The sequence below is a fragment of the Kogia breviceps genome, chromosome 19 (genome assembly GCF_026419965.1).
Source record: "Kogia breviceps isolate mKogBre1 chromosome 19, mKogBre1 haplotype 1, whole genome shotgun sequence".
Lineage (NCBI taxonomy): Eukaryota > Metazoa > Chordata > Mammalia > Artiodactyla > Physeteridae > Kogia > Kogia breviceps.
Genome location: NC_081328.1, coordinates 45465238 through 45489884, shown reverse-complemented (window position 1 = coordinate 45489884; position 24647 = coordinate 45465238). Strand labels below are relative to the sequence as shown.

The following is a 24647-nucleotide window of genomic DNA, read 5'->3' as shown; positions in this document are numbered from 1 at the left end:
GAGGGTGCTGCAGGAGCCTCCAGGTCGGGAAAGCCCCTGTGAGGGGTGACGCTCAAACCTGGAGCCGTGGACGAGGGGGCTGGCGCAGGGGGTGTGCCCCAGACCAGGACGGGCCACACAAGGTTAACGGCAGGTCACAGGTAAGGTCAGGGGAAAGGCCAGGGCGATCCCGTGGCGAGGAGAGCCACCAGGGTCCCGGGGTAGTTGGAAGCACAACGCGACCCCACCTCCACCTCCCGTCGACCCTCCCCTCCCCCATCCCCGAGCGCTCCCGCGGCCAAGTCCCGCCCCTTCTTTTCTCTCCCCCAATCCCTCCCGCGCTCCCACGGCCCGGTCCCGCCCTCCCGCCCCTCACCCAATCCCCACGCGTCCCCGCGGCGTCGCGGCGTCTGCGTGCGGTCTGAGGCGGGTACGCGGCCCGGGCGCGGGCGACATGGAGGAGCTGCTGAAACGGGAGTTGGGCTGCGGCTCCGTCAAGGCCACGGGTCACTCGGGGGGTGGGTGCATTAGCCAGGGCCGGAGCTACGACACGGACAGAGGACGAGTGTTTGTGAAAGTGAACCCCAAAGCGGAGGTCAGGGCTGCCGCGGGCGGGGGAAGGAGGCGGGGGACTGTGGTGCCGGGTCCGTGTCCGGGCTCGGCGTCGGGAGCTGGTCAGGGTCTGCGGGCCGCGGAGGCGCTCGATGACCCGTCTTTTTGTCAGGCTGGCCTGGCGTGTTTTTTGGGGGGGGCGCGGTTCAGCCCTGCGGCCTCTCGAACCTCAGGGAGGTCGGCGCGGGGCCAGGCCCGTCCGGCGCGTGCCCCACCGCCGCGTGGACTCTGTGGGTGGTTTTCACGCGGCCTAGGTGGCCGCTGCCTTGAGAAAATTCATTGTTTGGCGAGTTTTGAACAAGGATAAGTAGTAGAAGTCTCTTGTCCTGGGGTTTGTTTGAACTTGCAGAGATCAAAACCCTTTTTGAATACTGAAGTAATGTAGCCTTCGTCCGCTGGGGTGCTGTAAACACTGGGCGGCTTTAAACACGAACGTGTGTATTTCTGGGTCTGGAGGCCGGACGTCCAAGATGGTGGTGAGGCTTCCTTCGCTGGTGTGGAGGCCACTTCTGACTGTGTCCTTACGTGGCAGAAGGGGGAGGAGAGTTCTCTGGGGTCTCTTATAGGGGCTCTAATCCCCTCATGAGGGTTCCACTCCTTTGGCCTGGTCACTTCCTGAGACCCCGCCTCCTAACACCGTCGCTTTGGGGGTTAGGTTTCAACCTCTGAATTTTCGGGGGACACAAACATTCAGTCCCTTGCAGCTGTCTCTCCATTCTGTTTATATCTGAACGTTTTCTCAAGGGTTCCTGTCTAAAATACTTGAGCCTCCCTGCTGAAGTTGACTTACCCCGGGGTGTTGATGTCACTTCTTTGCGCACTTTGGGTGGGTCATGCTTGTAGTGTTAGCTGGGAGGCCCTGGATAGCTCCAGTAGGCAAGGAGCAGGACTGGACAATGCCTTGTTTCAAATAGGGCTGAAGGTGCTAGCCCAGTACCAAGTCCTGCGTGTTAAACACCCTCAGCACTTTTATCCTCTCTTTGGAAATCACATTGCAGAATCCTGTCTTCAGTGGTGTGGGATGATTTCTTTCTGAAACGATGCCGTTCTCTCAAGACCAACCTTCAACTCTGTTCTACAGAGGTTGGCTGCGTGTCATCCTGTACGTCCCTTTTATAGGAATTTGACAACTAATGGTCCTTGAAGTTGCTCTTTTACGTTGGTTTCCCCCAGTCAGTACTAATGTAGTGGAGGTGTCCTTCTTTACTTTCCACCACAGGCCTTCTCTGGGTTCTTTTTCTCTTATGTGGCTCCATCCTTTTCACAGCTGTTATTTCCACTTTCATTAGTGTTTCTAATAATTCAGAACTTGGTGTAGATTACAGGGAAGCAAATGCTTTCTGATGATTAAAATGGAATCTCTCAGTAGTGCTTTTTTTTTTTTTTTTTTTGTGGTACACGGGCCTCTCACTGTTGTGGCCTCTCCCTTTGCGGAGCGCAGGCTCGGGACACACAGGCTCAGCGGCCATGGCTCACGTGCCCAGCCGCTCTGCGGCATGTGGGATCTTCCCGGACCGGGGCACGAACCCGTGTCCCCTGCATCGGCAGGCGGACTCTCAACCACTGTGCCACCAGGGAAGCCCTCTCAGTAGTGCTTTTAAAACATTGTTCTGCTGTTATTTCTTCTGGTTCTTGCTTTTTATTGTCATCAGAGTCCATTTTCTTTTTGCTAATCTTCACATAAGTTCCTTCTAATCCTTTGGTAGATAGTTTCAAACATGTCTCTTTCTAGTTTGCTTGGGAATATACTGTGTGAGTTATGCAGATGTACTGCCCATAGCAGAAACATTTGCTGATTGATTGGAAAATAGGACTGTCTTTATGCTTTGCCTTTTAGGAGGTGAAAATGTCTTCTTCCAGACTTCTAAGAGAAGACTACATAGCTGCTCTTTTGTTTTCCTTCTCACTGTCTGCTGGAACGACCTGGTCTAAATTTTTTCTCTTGATTATGCTTATCTGTCCTTTGCATGCTTGAGTAGTTGGCTTTCTCTCATGCTCCTCCCTTAAGTTCTGGATCTTTTGTAGCCCTGCACCCCAGCTAGTGCTTACTTTGCCCTTGTCCCATTCTGGAGGAGCAGTGTTCTTAGGGTTAGACACTTAGGACCACGTGGTAGTGGACATTTCTGTGAGGGAGCCTTGCCTCTAGCTGCGTTCATAGATCTTTCTTCACCTCTCCCTACATTTTTTTTTTTTCATTTAAAAAATTTGGACCTTCCTGGTGGTCCATTCGTTAAGACTCTGCACTTCCAATGCAGGGGGCATGGGTTCAGTCTCTGGGTAGGGAAGTTCCACATGCAGTGTGGCATGGTCAAAAAAAAATTATCCTTTATGCTGCACAACCAGTGCTGTAGTACAAAGTATAGCCAGGGTCCAGCTGTGTTCCTTCGTCTTCAGAGAATGCTCTGAAAATTCTCCTTAATACACAGTTCTTGTTTTCCTCCTCAGGAACTTTAACTCTCCAAAGTAGTATAATAATATAATAATATAAGTAATATAATAATAATGTTTGTAAAGTGTTTAGAATGGACTGTGTAACTGTTAGCTGCTAATTCAGTTAATTATGGCAGCAAGCCTATGAAATTGGTACTGTTACTAACCCCATTTTACAGATGAGGAAACCAAGGTCACAGAGTTAGTAACTATGAGAAGTAGAAGTAGAAGAATGTCCATGGCTGCACTGTTCGTAGTGACCCCAAACTGGAAGCCCAGTGTCCTTCATCAGTAGACTGGACAAACACGTTTTAGAACATTTGCACAGCAAGCTCTACACAGCAGAGAGAATAAACTCTGACTGTTGATGCACCAGCGTAACAAATGCAGTGTGGAATGAAGAGGCCTGACCATCTGCCTCTGTGGAGATGACAAAGCAGACAGACAAATGTGCGGGTGGGGTGTCAGCGGCTGGGAGGAGAGGAATGCCGGGTGGCCATCGCGTGGATGTGCTGACTTTGGGAGAATTAGAGGTGGATGCTTCTGAGTTGTGCAGTTTTCTTCATATTTGTCTGTAGAAATTTTACTCTTAAAAAAAAGATACTTTAAAGCGGAGGAATTACTTAGCCTGGTAAGTTAGGGAAGATTTCTCTGAGAAATCAAAACTGGTATTAAGTTGAAATCTGAAGCATGACGGGGAAGGGGCTGACTTGGCAAAAGAAGGGGGAGGGGTGTTTCAAGCAGAGGTGACATGGCGTGTGAAAGTCTCCAGGCTGGAGGAGGCCAGGGAGAACTTAGAGAAGGCTGTAATCCAGGAGCGCAAGGGGTGTGTGTGCCGCCTGTCAGTGTGGAGGTGGAGCCTAGGTTGGGGCCCAGATGAGGGGGGGATGTGGGCAGGGCCAGGCCCTGTGGAGCTGTCATGAGGGAAGTGGGGTGACAGCTTGGGGTGTGTTCCAGGGTGGGATTTGCCTTCCAAAAGCAGGAACAAGGACTTTTGGACTGGAAATGGGAGAGGTGGTGGAGATGAGGTGGTTTCCAGTGCCGGGTAGGAGATGCCATAGGACTTGGTGGTCCATTCGGGTGAGAAGTGACGCCAGCTTCCTGGCACACGCAGATGGGGGCCACCTGTGCCTGAGGGCCCCCTGGGACAGGACTGTGGTTGAGGTACTGGGTACACAGTCCAGCTCTGCACCAGGCATACGTTCCTCTCTTTGGAGAGACTGGGATCAATGACAGCATAAACATATACAAAACTAGAAAGTACAATCTCTCTAATTCCTGTGCAGCTTCAGAACGTGTAATCTGCTCTACTTAAAAGTGGAAAAGCTGTCTGTTCTATTGAGTCTGCAGTCAGCCTTGGTTGTGGTGCTGGAGAATACCTGTCTACACAGAGCCTTGCTCTTTCTCCTTCTCCCCTCCCCGGTTATTTCTCTGACAGGCCAAAAGGATGTTTGAAGGTGAGATGGCAAGTTTAACTGCCATCCTAAAGACAGGCACAGTGAAGGTGCCCAAACCCATCAAGGTTCTCGATGCCCCGGGAGGTGGCAGCATGCTGGTGATGGAGCATTTGGACATGCGGTATCTGAGCAGGTTCGTGTGCTTCACCTTCACCTCTGGGTGCCTTTGTTCTTTCTCTGAGTGGGAAGCTTGCATTTGGGGGTATAATTTGGGGGGATGTGATAGAAGGAACCCATGACCCCGCACATCCTGGGTTCTGCAGAATGAGCAGCATGTACTCTGTGGGCCAAAAGCAAACAGGAGAGGAATTTCAGGGTGAGATGCTGACAAAGGACCTGGCTGCAGGCTCAGATGAGGCCCTCCATCTCCCACTTGCTTCACCAGAACAGACTCTTATCCTTACTGTCTCACCTACTTTGTGTGGCGTGAGAACTTTCAAATGGAGGTGGGTCCCCATTTGTACTATGAGTTTAGTGGCTGTCTTGTTTTTACAGTCATGCTGCAAAGCTTGGAACCCAGCTGGCAGATCTACACCTGGACAACAAGAGGCTTGGAGAGACTCTGCAGAAGGAGGCTGGCACAGTGGGTATGGCTGTCGGCCCGAGGGACACCCCCAGAGGAAGACATCTGGCCAGTATGGGTGTGTGGGTAGAGTGGAGCTGCCACTGTGTACAGTCTGACCTGTGTTGCTGCCACAGGAAAGAATGTAAACCCGAAGGCTGCATGTTGCGGGTGCAGTGAACACAGTGAATACAATTAGTGTATTGTCTTGAAAATGCATTTGAAAGACAGGAAATATTTCCTGAACTCAAAATCCTATCATATTATGGTTCCTTTGGCCTCTCACTCCCCAGAAGAAAGCCTATGAGAGTTTCTCTGGCTTGCCATACCATGCCTTTTCTTCTAGGAACAATCACACATGAGACTCAGAATGATAGCCCTCACGTCTGACCTTTTTAGGGCTTACTGTGGTGGTAGCACTGAGGGTGTCTTCCAGGATTTTCATCCTTTGATGTTTGATAATCCGTGTGCGGCCCATATGGTTACTCTGCTAAGCAGAGTAGTGGACACACCGGGAACAGACGACCAAGAACCTACTGTGTTAGACAGACAGACGGCCTCGTCCCTTCCACTTACAAGTAGTTCAGTTCTTCTGGACTTGCTTTGAGTTTAGGGAGCTGCAGAGGATGAGATCATTTACAAGTACAGCAGTTTATCTTTCATAAGTGGCAAATGCTAAACTGGCCACTGAAAGCTGTCCTTTCCTGATGGGTTATGGGGTGGATTTTCCCTCCTTTTTTGGAGACAGTGTGGTTGCTCCTCTGAGCATCCTCTGGTGCCTCTCCTGGGAAGGAGTGGGTGTTCTGGATTGTTGACTCTGATGAGACAGGCTCTGTTCCTGGGTCCCGGAGCCCAGGGCCCTTGTTTGGATAAGGACACGAGGTGGAGAAGGGCACGCAGAGGTCAGGCCTCAGAGCTTCTCTGAATTCCCAGAGCTGGCCCCGAGAGAGCGAAGGGACTGTCATCTCTCTCGTTTCATTTTGCTTGCAAGGGAAAGGAGGTGGGCAAGTGGAGCGGCCCTTTGTGGACCAGTTTGGCTTTGACGTGGTGACGTGCTGCGGGTACCTCCCCCAGGTGAGTGGCACCACCATTTTGCCTGCATTTCCCAGTCAGGCCAGCCGTTCAGAAACAGCTGCGGGAAGCACACCCTCTCTCTTTTTTGGTGAAGTTTGGTAAAAGGTCTTTGCTCCTTTTTTATCTTTGCTAATTTTAAGCAGTCTTTATGAAGAGTATCCACCTCACATGCTAGGTAAGCTCAGAGGAGCAGAGAAGGACCAGCAAGTTAGGATGCTGGATTTCAAGATGGGTGAAAATTAGAAAGTTAAACCGTGTTTTATTTTAAGTAGGAAACTCTCAAAGGTAGCTTATTGAAAAGGGATTGTAACTTTGAGTTTTATGATTTTGTGGTTGGCTGCCCTGGGGATTTCAGCCTGGGGAGCCATACTCGGGCTGAGTGGGTAAGACGGCGGCCTCGCCCTCCGAGGAAAGGCAGGTAGCTGCTTGGGAGGGGAGCACTGAGTATCCCACGGGGCACAGTCCACACTGTTCAGATCTTGAGATGTTGTGGGAGGTTGTCCGGGAACCTGCCGGTCCCAGCATGTCCTCCAGACCCTAGGCTGCCTGGTCAGCTCCACCCCTTTACACTGGTCCCTGTAGTGGTGCCTCTGGGGACCAGCCCACTACGCCTTTGCTCTGGCGCTCTCCTCTGAGCTCTGCTGTCAACCACACAGGTGAACGACTGGCAGAGGGACTGGGTCACGTTCTATGCCCGGCAGCGCATTCAGCCCCAGATGGACCTGCTGGAACAGGGGTCTGGGGACAGGGAGGCCCGTGAGCTCTGGGCTGCTCTGCAGGTGAGTGTTGCCCCTCCCAGCCTGTGCCCATCATGCCCTGCAGGCCTGATGGGAAGGCGCTGCAGCTGGTGCAGCTGCCTGGGCCTGGGCCTGGGCCTGGGCCTGGGCCTGGACGGGAGGTGGGAATGTCTGTGCACCTGTGCACTGCCCAGGCCCTGCTTGGGCACTGGGAGCCACACTCAGAAAAGCCTCCGAGTCCCTCCTGTGTGCATCGGTCACTTTGCTGAGGCTGCATTTCCCCCGCAGTTAAAGATCCCTGACCTGTTCCATGATCTGGACATCGTCCCAGCCCTGCTCCATGGAGACCTCTGGGGAGGAAACGTGGCGGAGGATTCCTCTGGGCCCATCATTTTTGACCCAGCTTCCTTCTATGGCCACTCGGAGTATGAGCTGGCGATAGCTGGCATGTTCGGGGGCTTCAGTGGCTCCTTTTACTCCGCCTACCACAGCAAAGTCCCCAAGGCCCCAGGCTTTGAGAAGCGCCTTAAGTTGTATCAGCTCTTCCACTACTTGAACCACTGGAATCACTTTGGATCAGGGTACAGAGGGTCCTCCCTCAGCATCATGAGGAATCTCATCAAATGAGCTCTGGAGGGAGGCCTGAGTTCGGGTTACCAGATCCTAACCTGACGCCTGTGGCCAGCCTCTGGTTCCTCCTCAGCCTCTTCTTCAGGGATTCTTCCTTTCTTCACACCCTGGAGTAGCTTCAGACCAACTTTCCAAGCCTTGTAAAGTAAGTGACATCTCAGAATAAAGGTTTTATCACCCTAAAGTTAGACTTCATAGCTGGATAAAACTGCACTAGAAATTGGATGTGAACCAAGGGACCAATGGAGGGTGGGCTGCATCCAACCCGCAGCTGCCCCGAAGGTAAAGAAGGGAGGTAGCCAGAGTGCCAGGTGCTGCCACCAAGGGCACCTTCCCACCGGCTCCCTGTCTCCTCTCCAGGAATGACCGCTGTCCGGGGTAATGCTTCTTGGTGGGTCAGACTTGGGTCTAGACATGAAGGTGTCGTCCTAGGAGCACCTCCTGATGATCAGTCCCAAACTCAGCACATTCCCTTTCCTTTCTGTGCTGCCACTGGACTTGCCGAGTGGAGGCGGAGCAGATCTGGACGCATTCTGGGAGGGACCAAACTGCTCGCCTCAGTGTCCCTGGTCGATTTAGGAGCCAGGGAACTGCTTCTGTTAGCAGCCCGTAAACTGCCGATTTCTAAAGCTTGTGAGTTGTCATTCATTTGCACCGTAGAAACCAGCACTAAACCAGTGGTTTCCCTGCTTCAGTCTTGCAGTGGTGAGAAATGTTCGTGAATGGCATTGATGGTAACAAATCCCTTTATGTAAAAATCTGAATAAACTTTCAGTGGTTTCAGTGATACGTGAGTGTTTATTTCCCTTGTTTAAATCATAATTCAATACTTATCGGAGCTGTTTGCCAGAAAACCTTTGTAATATATTCTGAAAATAAATAGGTACAACTGTTTTCTTAAAAGAACACTTTTTTTCTTGGCTTTGATCAGTAAGAGAATAGATCAGAGCTTCCAGATAAGGACAGGTGCACGTGTGGCCTGAGGACTTGTTGCTATGTGACTCAGGTCCAGTTTAACTGCTGTTCTTCTCAACCCTGTGAGATTTGGTTAACAGTAAAGGAAGGTTGAAGATAACTATCAAATTGCATTTCAGGGAAGAAGCCAGTTGGTGGCCCCTACTAGCTCTGGCTCAGGGCTTGGAGGATGTGGGTGTTAGACAGGACAGTGTTTCATGAGGTGGGTCCGTTAGGGTGTGTACACGTTTGCCTCTCGTCTTCTTTTTGTTTCTGTTTACAGGTTAGGGCCCCTCAGTGGAATTCAGAAGCAGAACTGATGCCTTCAGAGTTTGTTTATTGTGGGACAGGAGAGACGACTGTGACTTTTTCTTATCACTTTAATTATTACCCTTTTAAAACTCTCAGTTACTGATGTTTCTTCATTGCAGCGGCGGCAGTGGCATAAAAAATAAATAAAATTTCTCCATGCACAGAGTGTGTCTGATTGACAGAAGATGACACAGGAAGGACGTATTTCAGTTGGAGGAAATTTCTCACTGTGCTCGGGGGCTGAGGTTGCCCCAGCAGGACACCTGCTGTGAAACTTCCAAGCGAAATCCGGTGCCTGGATCAGGCCCAGCCTGGGCCAGGAGGCATGCTGGGGAGAAACCTGTCCCCCACAAACCTCTCAGCAGGCATCCCTGGTCCCCCCTTCCCCTCCTGGGGCCCTGGCCCTGGGCTGAGGAATCCCACCAGGTGGATGGGGGGGCCTGTGCCTGGGGGCTGTGCCAGGTGCAGGGAGCAGCTGCTTCTGCCCCATGGTGGCCCCCCACCATGTCAGCCCAGCATTACCAGGGACTAGAGCCAAGGCCGGAGCTTTCCTGGAGTGCCGCATCGTAGGTAGGCTGCCAGCGAGTGCAGTCAAGGCAGAGATATTGGGGAGTACCTCAGAGGTATGGCAGGCACTCAAGTGACAATTTTATGGTGTTTCCTCGCTTTTGTGATGGCACAGTATCTGTCAGCTTTTTTTTTTTTGGCTGTGCCACACAGCATGCAGGATCTTAGTTCCCTGACCAGGGATCAAACCCGTGCCCCCTGCAGTGGAAATGCAGAGTCTTAACCACTGGACGCCAGGGAAGTCCCCTCTGTCAGCTTTTTAAACTGCAGTTTGCTGCGATTGCTTATTCTAAAATATATACTTTAAAAAAATTTTTTTATTTTTTTATTTTTATTTTTTGCGGTATGCGGGCCTCTCACTGTTGTGGCCTCTCCTGTTGTGGAGCACAGGCTCCGGACGCGCAGGCCTAGCGGCCATGGCTCACGGGCCCAGCTGCTCCGCGGCATGTGGGATCTTCCCGGACCAGGGCACGAACCCGTGTCTCCTGCATCGGCAGGCGGATTCTCAACCACTGCGCCACCAGGGAAGCCCCTAAAATATCTACTTTAAAAAAAAAATATATCTACTTTTATATATAATTTTGTATTCATTAAGTATATATATTCCTGTATAAAGGGTTGCCAAAATTGTATAAACCTCAGGCCCAAAGACCACTGGACCCCCAAGAGTTGCTGTTTGTCGAGTGTTCTGTTCCCTGAAGGCTGCTTTGTGCATCTGAGGATAAGCTGGCACAAATGGATTGGGGAATATTGTCCCCATGTCCTCTCACATTCCCTTCCAAATCTAACTTGCTGCTTCCGAAATACCAGGAAATCGTATAATTGGTGGCGTCCAGAACAGACTGAGGCAAGGCCTGGAAGACTATCTTGGGAGTGAAGTGTGTATCTTCAGGGCTTGGGTTTTGAGATTGCTCTCAGGCTGAGGTGGGTGCCCCGACTGTAAAAAAAAAAAAAAAAAAAAAAAAAAAAAAAGCCGGGGTTCTGACAGGGTTCCGTCTTGCTGTGCAAAGTCCCACTCCGGTGGTTCAGCAGCCATGGAGGCCACAGGCCACCACTTTGCTATCTTGAGCTTCACATCTGCAGGGCAGTGTCAGAAAGACACTTGTGGGCTTCCCTGGTGGCGCAGTGGTTGTGAGTCTGCCTGCCGATGCAGGGGACATGGGTTCGTGCCCCGGTCCGGGAAGATCCCACATGCCATGGAGCGGCTGGGCCTGTGAGCCATGGCCGCTGAGCCTGCGCGTCCAGAGCCTGTGCTCCGTAACGGGAGAGGTCAACAGTGAGACGCCCGGGTACCGCAAAAAAAAAACCAAAAACCAAAAAACCCACAAACTTATGTTTACCAAAGGGGAAAGTGGGTAGGGGAAGTATAAATTAGAAATTTGGGATTACAGATATAAACAACTATATATAAAACAGATAAACAGGGAACTACTGTATAGCACAGGGAACTATATTCAATATCTTATAATAAACCATAATGGAAAAGAGTATGAAAAAATATATGTATAACTGAATCACCTTGCTATACAGAAATTAACACAATATTGTAAATCAACTATACTTCAATAAAATAAATTTAAAAAAATAAAAAATAAAGTGGGCCCAGGTAACAGCACCCATGGGCTTGTTGGAGATGAACTAACTCCCTGGCGAGAGCCCTGCCAGTAAACACTGCTCAACATGTCTAGAGGGCTTCCCTGGTGGCGCAGTGGTTGAGAGTCCGCCTGCCGATGTAGGGGACGCGGGTTCGTGCCCCTGTCCGGGAAGATCCCACATGCCACGGAGCGGCTGAGCGTCCGGAGCCTGTGCGCCGCAACGGGAGAGGCCACACAACAGTGAAAGGCCCGCGTACCGCAAAAAAAAAAAAAAAAAAAAAAAAAAAAAAAAAATCAACATGTCTAGAGCCTATCTCCCAGGGTGAGGGATGGGGGGCAGCTTCCTCTGTCCTCCTCATCTTCTCCCAGTGAGACCGGCTGGGGTTTCGTCTTGGACAGAAGTGTGCGGATATCCTGGAAATTGTTCAGAAACAGCGATCGGAGATCAGGGTGGTGGGGGACTGTGGTGGGCATGGAACAGCCGCCCCATCACAGCTGACTCTGAATTCCTAAGAGGTGGCAGAACACCCCTCCCTTTCCCAGAGTCTGTGTGAGGGGCATGAACCCAGCATGCTTACGGTGAAGGCCAGGATGGTGGGCTAGCCTTGACACCTGGACCACGTCCACCGGCCCTGCTGGCAGCCAGGCCTTAGGATCCCAACCCCTGCCCCAGCTGCCTGATTTCAGAACGGGCTGTTGTGATGGCCCTGGGGCTGTGCCCACAGCTGCCTTCCTGGTGCCGCTTTTCTGAGCAGCATTACACCCTCCCCACCCTCCTGAGACTCCCCACACACACGGAGCAATGGGACACATTTGGCCGTGGGCTGTGTTTCCCTTCTCGGTGCCACTGCACTTGGTATTCACCGTAAGGGTCTGAGTGAGCAGGAGAGTTGCTCCTCTGCACAGTGACCCCAGTACCTTGGCTGGTACTACCACCCCAATCCACACCCCAAGATACATTTCCTGAGAACTCCTGCAATAGCTACCTGAGTTTTAGCTACAGTTGGGGTTGAGAGGTGCCTTCTGCACCTTTGCAGCCATCATTATGGTTCTTGGGGAACCGGGAGACTGGCCGTAGTGGGGAAGGGGATGCTTGGATGTGTCTGAGTCACAGCTCCCAGTTGAGCTTCCTACCACAAACCAAAATTCAAATGCAGGCTTAGGAGGAGGGTGGGCTGGTTTGCGAAGTCAGAGTGCTCTCCTAGGCACGTGTCTTCATGCTGAGGATTCTGCCCTTGGACCCAGGGCTGCTCAGATGGGAGCTGGGAGGCCTGGGGAGCAGCCCCAGGTGCCTGGGTTCGGGACCAGTAAGATGGTGTGCCCCTGCCTAGCTGCCACCCAGCACGTTCAGACCCTGCTTGGGCAAACCGTGGCCACAGCCCAGAATGGGGCTCAGTCAAGACCAGCGTCTCCTGCAAGAAAGGGCAGGAGGGGGCAGAAGGGTGGAGCTCATGGCCCTGGCAGCTTTGGGACTGGGTTTAGACCAAAGATTTGGAATTCCGAGAGAACAGAGAAAACGGGATGGAAATCATAAGGAAAGAGCTGAAGAAGCTGAAGGCAACTTCCCGGGGTTGGAGGACCCAAGTTTCCATCCTGAAATGGCCCACCTGTCCTGCCCAGAGGAGACTCATCTTGGGCACTTCCCTGGGGAATTGTCACATGCTGGCAACAAAGAGAGGATCCAAAAGACTCCAGAGAGAGAATAGTTTCCACACAGAGAATAAGAATCCAACTGGCTTCCAGCTCCTCAACAGCATGGGAGGTGGAAAGCGAGGCCACAGAGCCATCTCAGTGATGCAAGAACACCCTGGAATTCCATACCCAGCAGGACTGCCCATCGAGAATAAAGACATCTGTAGAAGTGTGAGAGCTCATCTTTACTGTCACGGATCCCTTTTCCGGATGCAATAGGAGCTTGGGCTTCGCCAGACTGAGAGGGAGAGCTGGGAGGAGGGAGACTTGCCGGGGTTAGACCCTTCCTACAGATGCCAAACAGTCTCCTAGTCACCTGCTCTCGGCCATGCATGTGTGAGGGCATGTGTACATGCCTTTGTGCACATGGCACGTGTGTGTGTGTGTGTGTTTTCTTAATATTTATTTATTTATTTGGCTGCACCAGGTCTTAGTTGCAGCATGCGGGATCTTCATTATAGCACGTGGGATCTTTAGTTGTGGCATGCGGGATCTAGATCCCTGACCAGGTATGGAACCTGGGCCCCCTGCCTTGGGAGAGCAGAGTCTTAACCACTGGACCACCAGGGAAGTCCTGGCACATCTGTGCCAGGAAGCTCCCTTCCTGGGACAGCCACCCTCTGTAATCAGGAGTCCCACTCCGGGTGTGGTCAGCTGCCTGGTATCAGAACCCCAAGAGCAGACTCTATCTCTGATGGGCACCAGGTGCCCTGATGAGCAAGCCCAGTGCCAGCAACCGGTGTCACCAGGCAGTGCCTGGGGCCTGGCAGGACGTGGTCAAGACCGCCAGCCTTCTGTGGACCGTGTGAGACCTAGCAAGGCCTGTGACCTGCATCCCAGGGACGGCAATCTCCCCTGGACTGTCCTGGGTATTGCTGGGTGGGAGGGCTCTGGGCCGAGGCCCAGAAAGGGTTCAGGGACCCTCCGTGCAGGCAGGTCAGGCCCTACAGGGCCCTGGTCAAGTCCCAGGCGGGTTCAGGCTCACTGACTGTGGACACACGGGAGGGCACCGCCCCCACGTCTGTCCCCCTATCAGAGAGCTCCGCCCTCCTCCCATAGCGCTGGGTCCGCCCGGCTTGGCCTACGGTCGGGGGGGCGGCGGTGGCGGGGCCGGCGAGCGCTTGCCCGGCCTGACTGAATCCCCGCCCTCACCCTCCTGCGGGAGGAAGACCGGGAGGCCGGACACCCGGGCGCTGGGAGCGCTTAGGCCAAACAGACCGGGCGCCTCCCTCGCGGACAGCTGCCTCGGCAGCGGCGAGCTCGCGTCCGGGCCCGCTGTCTGCGCGGTCCCAGGTCCCCCGTGTCCCCGTGTCTCCCGTCCCCCATCCCGCCGCCAGCCCCATGGAGCAGCTGCTGCGCGCGGAGCTGCGCACCGCGACCCTGCGCGCCTTCGGGAGCCCCGGGGCCGGCTGCATCAGCGAGGGACGCGCCTACGACACGGATGCCGGTCCCGTGTTCATCAAGGTCAACCGCAGGACGCTGGTGCGTGCCCCTCACCCCATCCCATCCCACCCCACCTCTCCCTGCGGCCTGAGCCTGCCCCGGGAGCTGGAGGGGAGAAGGGGTTGAGGGTGGGGGAGGGCTGGAAGGAAGCGGGAGAGGAGAGGAGGGTGGCGAGGGGACTCAGGGAGAGGGAGCGCCGTGGTCTGGTCCTGGGCCAGGCCTGGCAGTCACAACCCCCGGGGTCAGCTTGCGGCCTTGCAGAGGCTCAAGCGTTTTCTTTGGGATTCCGAGGTTTTGTCTGCTGCGGGATTAATTTACTTCCTTTTGCCTGGATGCACAGGAGTTTTTGGTGTCTGTTTTAATTTCTCAACCATTCAAGTATGGGGGGCGGTGAAGCTCGGGGTCCTGGGCTGCTTATGCCACTCCCCTGGGGCTCAGCTCTGGACTCTGTTCCCCACAGCCCCTGGGTCCTCCCCGGCAGATGGAAAGAGGCAGGAAGAACCCTTGCCCGACACAGAGGGCCAGGCGTCTTCTCCTTCTACTCACAGGCCATGCTTGTGTTTGGACCTGGTTTCCACTGCCTGCTTAAAATATTGCTGTTAAATATACATGGAAAATAGTAACACTTTACAGATGGAGAAAACTGACCATAGTGTGTGCACCTCAGGTGCTGAGGATGGTGCTCCCTTGGCCCTGGTGGGCAGCTCCAAGGAGGCCCCTGGTGCTCTGTGGGCCAGGCCCCTTTGAGATGCGGCAGTGGGGAGGGCGTGTTGGCTGTGGGCTGGAGGAAATCCCAGAGTGACCCCTCCAGTCCCCCTGCAGCACTGCCAACGTTTAGGATGGACAGTGGGTTGGCATTGGTCCGGCATCCTTGCTCTGCTGGCACCAGGAACTGTTAAAGAATCTGGTTTCAGTACCCAAATCCCTCAAAACGATAAGGCCCACCCACTGGGAAGTGGTATTGGGTTCAGGGCTCACGCTGGCCCTGGAAACTTTGCAGCTGGTTCCGGAAAGCTCTTCCAGGCTGGGATCCCATTTTTCACCCTTGAAACCTTCAGTGCTGGTACACAGGAGGTGATCAATCAATACACGAGAACAGGTGACAGGTGAGACCCTCAGGATGTAAACAATCTGGAGCCCAGGTGTCCTCTTCCCCTGTGCGTTTGGGGTCTTACCCTGGGAGCATGGCTGGGGTTCACTGGACACCCCGCTCCATGATTCTAGGTGTGGATTGGCAGTTAGGAGGACATCTTGCACGTTCTCCCCTCAGGTCCTTGAATTAAAGGATGGAATTCTTTTCCTGTGTGGAAATAGATGCTTTGATCTTGTTCACAAAGGTTAATCCTATAGCCAGAGGTATTCACAAACCATATTAACAAACACATTTTTAACCCAGATATAGTGTACCTAAGGTGAGAGTTCACCTAATTTAAAATTGGGATATTTGTACAAAATGTTTTAGAAGTAGGAAGACCCCTGGGTCCCAGTGGAGGCTGTTCCGCTGCCCTGGGGAGTGGCTGTCTTCTTCTTGGGTGGGGTTCATGGCTCCTTCCCAGCCTCCAGGCCCTGGCGGGTGCTTGCCTCTGGGGACCGGCCCTGGACCCCCCAGCCTCTGCCCTCCCCCGCCCCAAGTGTGTGCCCCAGTCACTTTGGCATGCCCCTCATTTGCTGTAAGTGCTCAAGGCATCATGGGGGCAGGTAACCTGGAAGGGGACCCAGGCCCAGCCCCATACCCTCCTCTAACCTGCGCTTTCAAGGCACCCCACCAGCACCCCACTATACCCCAAGCACCCTCATGGTCTACTACAACACCCCATAGCACTCCCACAACCCCACAGTACCTTCATGGCACTCCCAGCACCCCCATGGCACTGGTAGCACCCGAAGGTTTCCCCAGCACCCCCAGAACCCCAACCCCCCATGGCCTGTGCTTCCTTACCTCTCAGAGCAAGCACTTGGTGCAGGCCTCAGCATCCTGTCCACCCTAAGCTCTCGGCGCAGCCCCTTCCTATCCAAAGGGGGCCACATTGCGTCCCACCCTCTGGTGGCTGATGCCTTGCTCCCCAGCCAGTTTTCAGCAACTGGAGGTCCTGGGTGCTTGCGATCCCACGTGGTGGCTTCTGTGCAGGGCTGTGAGCCTCAGCCTGGCTGCATAGCCCCTGCTGGCATCGGAGTTCACGGCCATGTTCTGGACGCAGGCCCGGCAGATGTTTGAGGGGGAGATGGCGAGCCTGGAGGCTCTTCGGAGCACTGGCCTGGTGCGGGCACCTCAGCCTATCAAGGTGATTGACCTGCCTGGAGGTGGGGCTGCCTTTGTGATGGAGCATCTGAAGATGAGGGGCCTGAGCAGGTGAGGGGGGGGGGGCGGAATGTGTGTGTGTGTGTGTGTGTGTGTGTGTGTGTGTGTGTGTGTGTGAGAGAGAGAGAGAGAGAGAGAGAGACAGAGAGAGACAGAGACAGAGAGAGACAGAGAGACAGAGACAGAGAGGGAGACAGAGAGAGGAAGACAGAGACAGAGGGAGGGAGACGAGAGAGAGGGAGAGCAGCCTCTTGCTGAGCTGCCCATATAACTGTGCAGGGAGCAGAGGCAGGACCAAGAACCACACCTGCCCTCCCTGATGGAGACAGGAGCTCTTGCTTTCCATGCAGGGTCAGTCTGAGGTTAGTTTGGCTCCACAAAGTTGTGCCAAATAAGCGTGTTTGAACCATTCATTGCTTTGTGCTCAGAGGGCACCCGTGCCAGCTCAGTTTGGGCAGTGAGGTCTGATGTAGTAATTATCTGAAGTCCTTAATTTTTTTTCTAATTATTAAAGTTATGTACATTCATTGTTTAAAAAATGGTGGAAGACGCAAACTCATGTAAAGGAAACTAAAGGCACCAGTCATCCCAGAAGCAGGGAGCAGTCACTGCTACATTTTGGTGTGTGATTATCGTCCCAGTTGTTTTCTTATGTGTGACTTACATTTGTTTTTACAAAAATTGGGAGCCTTTTTTTTTTTTTTTTTCTACTTAACATTACTTTTTCCCTTGATTTGTCCCTTAATTCCCAGTACCTCTGTGGGCTTCAACAGAAGCCTACCCCTCTTGGTGATTTTGTACTATTTTGTTTTTTGGAGGTCATTGCCTACAGTTCATTTTTTTTTCAGTTTTTAAAGAACAGAGAGTAGCTTTTAAGGTATTTACAACACTTCTCAAAATGGAACATGCAAGCTGGTTGTTGTTTGTTATTTTAATTGGCTGCATTTGTTCTTTCCTCAGTCAGGCATCAACACTTGGAGACCAGATGGCAGATTTGCACCTTTACAACCAGAAGCTCAGGGAGAAGTTGAGGGAGGAGGAGAACAGAGTGGGTATGTTCAGACTGCTGTTGTGCACCCTTGACCTGGGTGCATCTACCCTGGGTTGGTGCTTAGGGGGGACATTTCACTAATGGGTTGGGTTGCACACCACCTGCCTCTAGACTGCAGTGTGAAGAAAGAGATTGTTAAATAAGAATTTTGATGATAAGCTAGTAGAATCAGCTCATGACCCCTTTTATATCCAGCTCTGCTGTCCAGTGTGCTTGAGGTAGGTGTGTCCTTGCTGGTCCATGTGTGGACCAGTTGCTACCATGGGTAGTATATCCTCAGCCACCCATATTCCAGCAGTGCAGCCCAGGCCCATCCTGATGCTCTGCTGAGGTCTGACATTTAAGAGAAAGACAAGCAACACTTTCTGTTGACAGGCCAGAGGGCTGAGGGTGCCGGGCCCCAGTATGTGACCAAGTTCGGCTTCCACACGGTGACGTGCTGCGGCTTCATCCCACAGGTGAGTGCCTGCGTGAGGATGCTTCTGCTTAGTTCCTGACGCCCCAGTGCTGGTCACGCCACCTCTTGTGTGTGACAGAGTGCCAGTCCACTGGGCACCAGCAAGTCTGACTACCTGATTTCTGAAAGCAGAGTGTGAATTGTGATAAATGGGCTGGGGAGAGTAGATGTCGAGGTTCACTGAGCAGAGCTCAGAGGAGGTGGGGAGCTGTGGGGCAGGTAGAAGAGCATTCTGAGCATAGGAAACAGCAGGTGCAAAGGCCATATCACAGGAGGGCATGTGCTAAGTGTGGAGGACGGAAGTGGGTGGGGGTAAGGCGGCATTAGAGGTCAGGGACTAAGTCCTGGTCACTCAGCCCATCTCCTAGGGCCTTTAAAAATTATTAGTACTATTGAAAAAAAAACTATTAGTATTATTGAGAGGTAATTCAGTGACATAAATGTCACTTTTAAAGTGTACAGTTCAGTGATTTTTAGTATAGTCACAGTGTTATGCAGCCATCACCTCTATCTGACTCCAAAACATTTTCATCGCCCCAAAGAGAAACTACATACCCATTAGTAGTCACTCCCCATTCCCCCACCCTCAGTCACGGGCATCCATGAATTCTTTCTGTCTTTAGGATTTACCTATTCTGGACATTTCGTATAAATGGAATCATATTGTACAACAGATATATTTTTATGTCTGCCGGGTGTGGGCAGAGGGTTATTCTTCTAGGCAGAGGTCACTAGGGGCAAGATCCTTATGAAGCTGGAGGCAGATTTGGGGATCTCAGTCAAGGGGTAGCCCTCACATCTGGGGTCCCTAGAACTGTACCCAGTGGTTTACCAGGCTTGTTAAGACCCTCTGAATCTCTGCTGAAGCCAGCTCCCCTGGGGGTTACACACCTGTCTGGAGCTAGTGGCCAGCACAATAGTGTGGTACCAGGCCAGTATGGCCAAATGTGGCTTGTTTTCCTGCTTCAGATGTTGAGTTTAAGAGCTATGAGTCTACAGAGATTTGGTTGACCTCACACAGTGGCTTTTCAAGAACTGAGGAATGAACTTGTACACAGAGCCCTGATGTGTGAAGCAGGTGAGGATGGGGCTGGCCTGTTAGGGACACTGGCAGCCCCCGAGTGCCCCTTCAAGAGTCCAGGATCAGTGAACCAACCTAGTTTAGCTGCAGCCCAGCCAGGACGGGGCAGGAAACCTGGGAGGACACCTGGTCCACCTCCTTGTGCTGTGACAAGATGGTACTGGATGGAGTGTCCGATGGACATAGCATGGATGGACCAGCCTGAAGTTTCAAGAGGCTCCCTGCTCCTTGGGAGGACTGAGTGGGCCCTTAGGGGCTGCAGCCGTTCGTGGGGCAACCCTGAATGGTGGCACCTAGGGAGCTGAGCCCCGTTGGGGCCATTGGCTCGGTCAGAGGACTGACACAGTTTGTTTGCTGCCATGTCCGACTCAACCCCCCAGTTGCCATCGCAACACCAGGAGGCGGGTTGCCATTGACCTGTTTTATAGATGAGGAAAATGATGTGCAGAGAAGCCAGGTGGTGCCCGAGTCATGCAGCTGGTAAGCGGAGGGTTCAGGGTTTGGCCCTGTCTGGCTTCAGAGCGTAGGCCCTGACCGCCACACATCCTGACCCACCTGGTCCAAGTGAAAGCTGGGTCCTCCCACCAGCTATGCACCCAGGCGGCCCCGCCTTTGGTAGCTCAGGGGAAGGTCATGTCTTTTCGTGGGTGAGGGGATCATGGCCCATTGGTTCAGCTGGAGGGCTAGCCAGTGCTGGTCTCCAGCTCCAAACACGCAGTCTGTGCCTTCATGACCTGGTCATCTAGGAGGTAGACCGAGGCTGGGACACTAGGGGCCTGGGTAGGCAGATGGGGCACGAGGGCATGCCATCCCATACGCCTCCGGCTGTTTGGGGAGGAGGCCTCCCTCCTCCTCTTGAGGTGCACCTAGCACCAAGGGGGTGAACCCAGAGCCTCAGCCACCACAACCCTCTGCACAGGGAGTCTCCATGCTGAGGATGCTGACCAGAGATGCATGCTCTCTGGAAAGTTCATCCCTTAAGGAATTTCCCAAAGTAACCCTTTGTATAAAATAAGCTTTGCATCTTTTTTTTTTTTTAAACAACTCTATTCAAGTATAATTGACATAAAATAAACTGCACCTATTTAAAATGTACAGTTTGGTAAGTTTTGACACATGTCTGTGACTGTGAACCGCTAACCGCAGTCAGGTCAATGAGTATATCCATCACCAAAAAAGTGTCCTCCTGCCCTCGTGTAATGTTTTCCTCCTGTCCTTCCCTGCCCCGGCAATTGCTGATCTGTTTTCTATCACCATAGATAGGTTTGCGCTTTGCGTGATGTAATATAAATGGAATCATATGGTGTGGACTCCTTTTTGTCTGGCTTCTTTCACTTACCACAAACATTTCGATATTCATCCATGTTGTTGCCTGTCTCAAAAGTCGATTCCATTGTATGATAAACCACAGCGTGTTTATCCATTCACCTGTTGATGGACCTCTGAGTTGTGTCCGGGTTTTGCTTTCACAAATAAAGCCGCTATGAACCTTCATGTCCAAGCGTCTGTGTGGACAAATACTTCCATTTATTTTGGGTAACTACCTGGGAGCCAATGACTAGGTCAAATGCAGGCTTATATTTAACTTTTTAAGAAACTACCAAAATATTTTCCGAAGCGCTCATACCATTTTACATTCACACCATCAGTGTATGAGCGATCCAGGTCCTCGGCATCCTCGCATACTTGGTATTTTCCTTTTGCTAAAATTGTAGCCATCCTAGTGATTGTGAGGTATCTCAGTGAGGTTCTATTTTCCCTGATGACTAAGGATGTGGAGCATCTATTTATGTGCTTATTTGCCATATATTAGGGACATAATTGTTTTGGATTATTATATCTTCCTCATCAGTTGACTTCCTTTCCATAGTGAGATGACTTTCTTTATACTTGGTGATATTCTTTGCTCTGAAATTTACTTCCATATTAATATAGCTACTCCAGCTTTTTTGTTTTTTAAGAAAATTTTATTTATTTAATTATTTTTTATTTTTGGCTGTGTTGGCTCTTCGTTGCTGTGCGCGGGCTTTCTCTAGTTGCGGTGGGTGGGGGCTGTTCTTTGTTGCGGTGCGCAGGCTTCTCATTGTGGTGGTTTCTATTGCGGAGCAAGGGCTCTAGGCGCGTGGGCTTAAGTAGTTGTGGCTCACGGGCTCTAGAGCGCAGGTTCAGTAGTTGTGGCACGTGGGCCCAGTTGCTCCGCAGCATATGGGATCTTCCCGAACCAGGGCTCGAACCCGTGTCCCCTGCATTGGCAGGCAGATTCTTAACCACTGTGCCACCAGGGAAGCCCTCTGGCTTTCTTTTGACTAGTGTTAGCATGATTTATTTTTTCTAGCCTTTTAACCTGTTTCTGTTTTTATATATAAAGTGCATTTCTTGTACACAGCTTATAATTTGGTTAAAAAATATAATTGTATTAAAAATAATTGCTTTATTTTTCTAACCTGTTGATCTCTGTCATTTAACTGGGGTGTTTAGATACATTTAATGTATTTATTGATATGGTTAGGTTTGGAACTGTTGTCATTTCTTTTTTATTTGTCTTATCTGTTCTCTGCTGCCCTTTTATTTTTTCTTTATTGTTGTTGTTTTTATCAATTTATTTATTTTTTGGTGCATTGGGTCTTCGTTGTTGGGTCTTCATTTCTGCACGTGGTCTTTCTCTAGTTGCCGCGAGCGGGGGCTACTCTTTGTTGCTGTGTGCGGGCTTCTCATTGTGGTGGCTTCTCTTGTTGCAGAGCTTGGGCTCTAGGCGCATGGGCTTCAGTAGTTGTGGCACATGGGCTCAGTAGTTGTGGCCTGCGGGCTCTAGAGCACAGGCTCAGTAGTTGTGGCACATGGGCTTAGTTGCTCTGCGGCACGTGGGATCTTCCCGGACCAGGGCTCAAACCTGTGTGCCCTGCATTGGCAGGCAGATTCTTAACCACTGCACCACCAGGGAAGTCCCACCTTTTATTCTTTATGCTCTCTTTCGAATTAACTTTTTTTTTTTTTTTTTTGCTGTACACGGGCCTCTCACTGTTGTGGCCTCTCCCGTTGTGGAGCACAGGCTCCGGACGTGCAAGCTCAGCGGCCATGGCTCATGGGCCCAGCCGCTCTGTGGCATGTGGGATCTTCCCGGACTGGGGCACGAACCCATGTCCCCTGCATCGGCAGGCGGGCTCTCAACCACTGCGCCACCAGGGAAGCCCTCGAATTAACTTTTAATGTACTTATTGATATGGTTAGGTTTGGAACTGTTGTCATTTCTTTTTTGTCTTCTCTGTTCTTTGCTTCCCTTTTATTCTTTATCTCCCTTTCGAATTAACTAAAAATTTTTAAAAATTTAAATTTTTTAAAAATTTATTTACTTATTTATTTTGGCTGCATTGGGTCCTCATTGCTGTGTGCGCAGGCCTTCTCCAGCTGTGGCGAGCGGGGCCTCTCTTCGTTGAGGCGCGCAGGCCTGCCACTGAGATGGCTTCTCCTGTTGGGAAGCACGGGCTCCAGGTGTGTGGGCTTCAGTAGCTGTGGCTCGCGGGCTCTAGAGTGCAGGCTCAGCAGCTGTGGGGCATCGGCACAGTTGCACTGCGGCATGCGGGTTCCTCCCGGACCGGGGCCCGAACCCATGTTCCCTACATTGGCAGGCAGATTCCTAACCACTGCGCCACCAGGGAAGTCCCTAAGTAAGTATTTTTAATGATTCCATTTTATCTCCCTTGTTGGACAGTGATAACATTTGCTGTGCTCTTTTAGTGGTTGCTTTAGGGTTTAGGCAGATGCCATGCATAACTGTCCTGTGACCACCAGCTGCAGCACCAGCCCCTCCTTTCCCTTGTTGCTCAGGTGAACGAGTGGCAGGATGACTGGCCAACGTTCTTCACCCGGCACCGGCTCCAAGCACAGCTGGACCTCATTGAGAAGGACTATGCTGACCGAGAGGCACGAGAACTCTGGTCACAGCTACAGGTGGGCACAGCAATTATCCTCTGGGAGAGGGGCTGTTCTCTTCTGAGCCTACCGCCTTTGTGTGGGACCCCCCTGCTAGAACAGAGCCAGAGTGGGGACTGCTGAGCCTGGAGCAGAGCTGGTCAAGTCGTGGACCCATAAGTGTCCTGACTATTGGCTTGATGGGGAAACTGAGAAGGGGATGGGACCTGAGGGCATACTTGACCCCTGAGTGCACCTCTCACCTGCTTGGTCACCAGGTACTTAACCTCAAACTTTGCTCCTGTGAAATGTAGGTGTTTGGCTTGTAAATGGTGGCATTTACTATTACTTTCTTGTCCATTCTTATGCTGTTTTTTTCACCAAGGCACAAACATCTTACCTCTTAGAGCAGGTGTGGGTAGCACTTTGAAACCAGAGTGATTGGTTTCAAAACGTAACTCTCAAGACGTTAAAAACAGAAGTCGCATATCAGTCTATCAGCATGCATCAAAGAAATTTTATTTAACTCATTGCTGAAGTAATCAGGCTACGAAAGAGGTGCAGATATATATGTGCTGTGAAATAAAAGAACAGCGCAGAAAGTTTGCTAAGTTACATACAAAAAGACTCCACTCAGGTTATACAGTTCGTATTCTACATGACAGTAAAACCATAACGTCTGAGGTTCTCTACTGTATGGAAGTCGTTAGTATTGTAGCGCTTCTGGACCTAAATTAGTAGTAAATACTAAGACAAAATTACATTTCCCTGGAGTCAGAGGATCCTTATCCCTGGGCGTGGTACAAAGTGGTGGTTGGACCCTCAGCAAACACAGGTCGTCTTTGCCTTATTTCCAAGTACTGGATGAGGAGACTGTGGCTCCCAGGCCTGTGATAACTGTGGACAATCATTATTTTCTTAGGTGAAGATCCCAGATTTGTTTTGTGGCCTAGAGATTGTCCCTGCCCTTCTTCATGGGGATCTCTGGTCAGGAAATGTGGCCGAGGACGACACCGGCCCCATTATTTACGACCCGGCCTCCTTCTACGGTCACTCTGAGTTTGAACTGGCGATTGCTTTGATGTTTGGGGGGTTTCCCAGGCCCTTCTTCACCGCCTACCACCGGAAGGTCCCCAAGGCTCCAGGGTTTGACAGGCGGCTGCTGCTCTATCAGCTCTTTAACTACCTGAACCACTGGAACCACTTCGGGAAGCAGTACAGGAGCCCATCCCTGGGCACCATGAGGAAGCTTCTCAAGTAGCAGCCCGCCTGTGTCCCCAGCCCAGCCGCTTGCCAAAGGACCAGGGCGCCAGCACCAGAGGCGGCTTCAGAGATGAATAAAGCCCATGGTGGTTTCAGGGATGGAACTGTGTGTGTCTTAGTTTCACCTGCGTCTCCGTCCTCCATGCAGCTGGTTTAATTTATGGGGGCCCAGACCACCTGAAAGGTCTCCGGCAGGCTCATTACCTATTCCAGTCTGGGGGGAACTTGGAGTTTAGATACTTTCATGACAGTTGTACAGAAATTCACACAGATCTGGGGTTTGCTTAGGTGGAATTTGGTGTCATGGCCCCCTGTGGATTCGGGTCTCCAGTTTCTGGCTTAGGCAGAGTTGGGGACCATGAGATGGGCCTACCTCTTGAGCAGTATCTCTGGGGCTGAGCAGGGCTCCAATTCCACCTTACTGAGGTGGACAGATGGAATAAAGACAGCCCCCCCCCCCAAATGTGCTGCAGGCACTGCCCAGCCGCTCTCCCGCGCTCCGTTTTGCAGATGGTGCTTTTTGTTCAACAAGAAGGGTGTGTG

At 51.8% G+C, this 24647-nt stretch overlaps 2 protein-coding genes across 6 annotated transcripts; both read left to right on the top strand.

The window, feature by feature from the left end:
* The first annotated feature begins 363 nt into the window (after positions 1-363).
* FN3KRP (fructosamine 3 kinase related protein) lies at positions 364-8907 on the top strand. 5 transcript variants are annotated; one of them, XR_009332507.2, is made up of 7 exons: positions 364-574; positions 4460-4611; positions 4974-5065; positions 6032-6114; positions 6771-6893; positions 7140-7626; positions 8719-8907. XR_009332507.2 is itself a non-coding variant. In XM_059047007.2 (6 exons), exons 1-6 carry the CDS (start codon positions 434-436, stop codon positions 7476-7478), a joined length of 930 nt encoding a protein of 309 aa, XP_058902990.1. In that variant the 5' UTR covers positions 364-433; the 3' UTR covers positions 7479-8268. The 5 variants fall into 5 exon arrangements, 2 of the variants coding, with proteins under 2 accessions (XP_058902990.1, XP_066876865.1); XR_010838065.1 differs by lacking the exon at positions 8719-8907 and adding an exon at positions 7842-8268; XR_010838064.1 differs by lacking the exon at positions 8719-8907 and adding an exon at positions 7842-8268 and having other exon boundaries at positions 404-574; positions 4974-5119.
* A 4728-nt stretch (positions 8908-13635) lies between these two features.
* On the top strand, positions 13636-24208 carry FN3K (fructosamine 3 kinase). The gene is made up of 6 exons (XM_059047005.2): positions 13636-14083; positions 16243-16394; positions 17304-17395; positions 17770-17852; positions 22758-22880; positions 23764-24208. The coding sequence occupies exons 1-6, from the start codon at positions 13943-13945 to the stop codon at positions 24100-24102; spliced, it is 930 nt and encodes a 309-aa protein (XP_058902988.1). The 5' UTR covers positions 13636-13942; the 3' UTR covers positions 24103-24208.
* The last annotated feature ends 439 nt before the right edge of the window (positions 24209-24647 follow it).